Genomic DNA, 2,986 nt, shown 5'->3' on the forward strand with positions numbered 1-2,986 from the left:
GGGGGGAGAGTACCTTTTAATTCAGAATCCACCAAACTCCTCAAATTTTATATTGATTATGTGAATCAAGTCATTCAAGGTCAGCATCAAATCAAACCAAATGTCATCAAATATTATGTTCTGTCACTAACCAAAATAAATCATTTCATTCTATATATCAAATGAATGTAGCATAAATAAATATTTAAAATAATATAAAAGTACAGATTGAAAAACTCAGCCAGGCCTTGGTGCTGGCTGGGATTAGCCGGGCCAAATTGATACCCTAGGTCCCTGACCCACAATTCCAATGATTTCAATTTCTAGGAAAATTCCGATTTGTGACAATTCATAACCCCGCGATATCATTACGTTCTAGTCCACACGGTTTCAAACCCTGACCTCTCACACTCACGATTCTTCACTTATACGCCACGCGTACGCCTCCTATACCATCCCTAAAAACGCGTGGAGAACTTTATCTCTCTCTTTTTTTTTTAACTCCATATGCCGGCTTTTCTGACGTGGCGAAAAATCCCTAGATCGTGGTGTCACGTACTCAACGCGGGAATATCTCCACAAGTTGGGGGCCCACTTGAAAACCCCACGTGTCGGCCTACAGTGTTTTCCCTCTTAACGCCGTCGATTCTCTGTGGTTACCAGTTGGTTTGAAGGCGTAGAGCGTTGGAGGAGCATTCAATATTGGGTTTTTTCCCTTATAACGGGTTAGCGGGAAACCTTAAATTGACGGCAACTCTTGTGTCAACGTCAGCGTAACTTGCACGATGTTTAATTGCCAATAGCTTTTTTCCATTTGACCATTGACACCCCCAAGAGTCGACTTCGAACCGTACGTCACGGTTTGCCAATTTTAAAAAGTAAAGGGTGTTATAGTAAATTTATCTACTTTCAATTGCATTTATAGATTTTTTTTTTTTTTTTTTTTTTTTTTACTTTTGCTCTATGGTCTGTGGATTGGAAAGAGAGAGAAAGGAAGGTGCTGAGAACGCGCTTCGTTGATGGTTTTTGTCTGAGAGAGAGAGAGAGAGAGAGAGAGAGCAGTGGATTTGGAGTTGACGAATTAAGTTCTGAAGTCTGAACAAATGGTTTGATCTGTTGATCCGGGTATGACTTCGATGCTAGTGGATTTTGTAGTTCTTTTGTTCTACCTTTTTAAAGTATTTTTGTAGAAGTTTCTTGAGTTAATTTTGATGCAGAAATGAGTTGCTTTCAGTGAGATTAGGGCTCTGTTGATGGTTACTGGATTTATTTTGATTTTTATTTGTTGCTTGATGTCTAAGTTGCAGTCTTTGGGGAAATTATCTTTTTCCTTTTTCTTTTTTCTCTGGTGGTTGCCGGTTGGTGGATTCAGATTTTTTTTTCTTGCTTTTCCCCGGTTTTGAAGCCGATTTTTTCGGAAGATTATACTTACTTGAATTGATAATGTTCTTTCTATACCGCGCTTCTGTATATCCGTACAATTCTGGGAAGGAGATTCTGTGCTGTTTTTGATAATTTTTTTGGGTTTTTGTTGTTGACTGTCGTTTCAGGCTTTTAGTTGATGATGTTTCGAGGCTTTAGTGTTGAATTTGGTGCAGCACTGAGTATTTGGTATGACCATTTTGAATCCTGTTTTGGTTCGTGAAGGAGTACTAATTCCCCAAAAGTTTTTTTTTTTTCCTTCCTCTTCCCACTTAGCTATCCTATCTGGATTTCCTTAAATTGTATGGAATGGTTTCAAATTATTTCCAAAAATAAAAGATTCTGTTAAAATTGGATCTTGGGATGAACTGCCTTTTTTTCCAACCCAATTTTTCTTCAGTTCTCAGTCGTAGGGTTCATACTGGTTAAATTTTTCACAAAATGATTTATAAAATTTTAAATATATTTAAAAAAAAAAAAATTCAGGTTCTAATCTCTCAGACATCATAATGCAGAGAAAACCGGCCTTTGATTTCATTTTGGAATAACTACATTTTGTATCACATTCACTGTGTTCCGCTTATTCTACCTTTCTGCCGAGAATCTCATTGTTGATATACGGGGCAGAATAGTGGACTAAAGGAAGAAGCAGAAGAAGGAGATTTTAAGTCTTTGTTACTGGCTTACCACAAGGTGCAGAATGAATGTTGAATTGTTGCTGTGATGGTGGTGTAGTATTTTGATCCATAATGGATTCCGCACGGAGTTGGTTTCAAAAATTTCAGCCCAGAGATAGAGTGAGGTCTGGGCAGACCACAAAGAAAGAAACAGAGAATGGAAAGGATGCACAGAAGCCTCCTCTTGATGATGCACCTTCAAATGTCACAAAACAGAAGGCTGCTGCTGCAAAGCAGTACATTGAGAATCATTACAAGGCTCAAATGAAGTCCTTGCAGGATAGGAAGGAGAGGTACATGCACCAAATGTTATCCTCTGAATATTTTCATCCAAAGCGGGTCGAAGTTATCCATGCATGAACTAATTAATATTGTGCTGTGTTATATGGAGTGAGTTAATCAATATGGTGTGAAATTGTAGCTATGGAATGACCTGAAATAGCATAGTAAACCAACTGTTAATACCATATTGGGTATTATTGTTGTTCTTTTTTGTCCTATATTTTTTGTTTTTCTGCCAAATAACAATAGCATGAGGTATTTACCGATGTTTAAGATCTACGATTGGAGTGGATTCACCTTTGTTGCATTTCCAGTTATCTGTTTTTGATTCTCTTATACATCCATGAAGTGTAAATGTTAAACTTGCGTTCGCCTTATTTCCTTGATTTTGTTTTACTACATCTAGACGTTGGATTTTGGAGAGGAAGTTAGCCGATGCTGATGTTTCCCCTGAAGAACAGAACAATCTTCTCAAACACTTGGAGAAGAAGGAGACAGAGTATATGCGCCTTCAAAGGCATAAAATGGGTGTTGATGATTTTGAACTCCTGACAATAATCGGAAGGGGTGCATTTGGAGAGGTTGGTATTCTCTTAATCTCTGTTCCCTTTTTTTTTTTTTTTTTT

General features: G+C 37.6%; 1 protein-coding gene across 7 annotated transcripts in view; it reads left to right on the top strand.

The window, feature by feature from the left end:
• Window positions 1-946: 946 nt before the first annotated feature.
• Window positions 947-2,986, top strand: part of LOC122059563 (serine/threonine-protein kinase tricornered-like) — a 15,006-nt gene continuing 12,966 nt past the window's right edge. Inside the window, exons 1-4 of one of the 7 annotated variants that reach the window (XM_042622416.1) lie at window positions 947-1,104; window positions 1,530-1,590; window positions 1,917-2,371; window positions 2,767-2,941. In XM_042622416.1, coding sequence (XP_042478350.1) covers window positions 2,151-2,371; window positions 2,767-2,941 — 396 coding nt within the window. In that variant the 5' untranslated portion in view covers window positions 947-1,104; window positions 1,530-1,590; window positions 1,917-2,150. The remainder of the gene's footprint in view (window positions 1,105-1,529; window positions 1,591-1,916; window positions 2,372-2,766; window positions 2,942-2,986) is intronic. The other 6 variants (XM_042622414.1, XM_042622419.1, XM_042622420.1 and 3 more) reach the window with 6 other exon arrangements.

This window comes from Macadamia integrifolia, chromosome 13, assembly GCF_013358625.1.
Source record: "Macadamia integrifolia cultivar HAES 741 chromosome 13, SCU_Mint_v3, whole genome shotgun sequence".
In the NCBI taxonomy this organism is placed as follows: domain Eukaryota; kingdom Viridiplantae; phylum Streptophyta; class Magnoliopsida; order Proteales; family Proteaceae; genus Macadamia; species Macadamia integrifolia.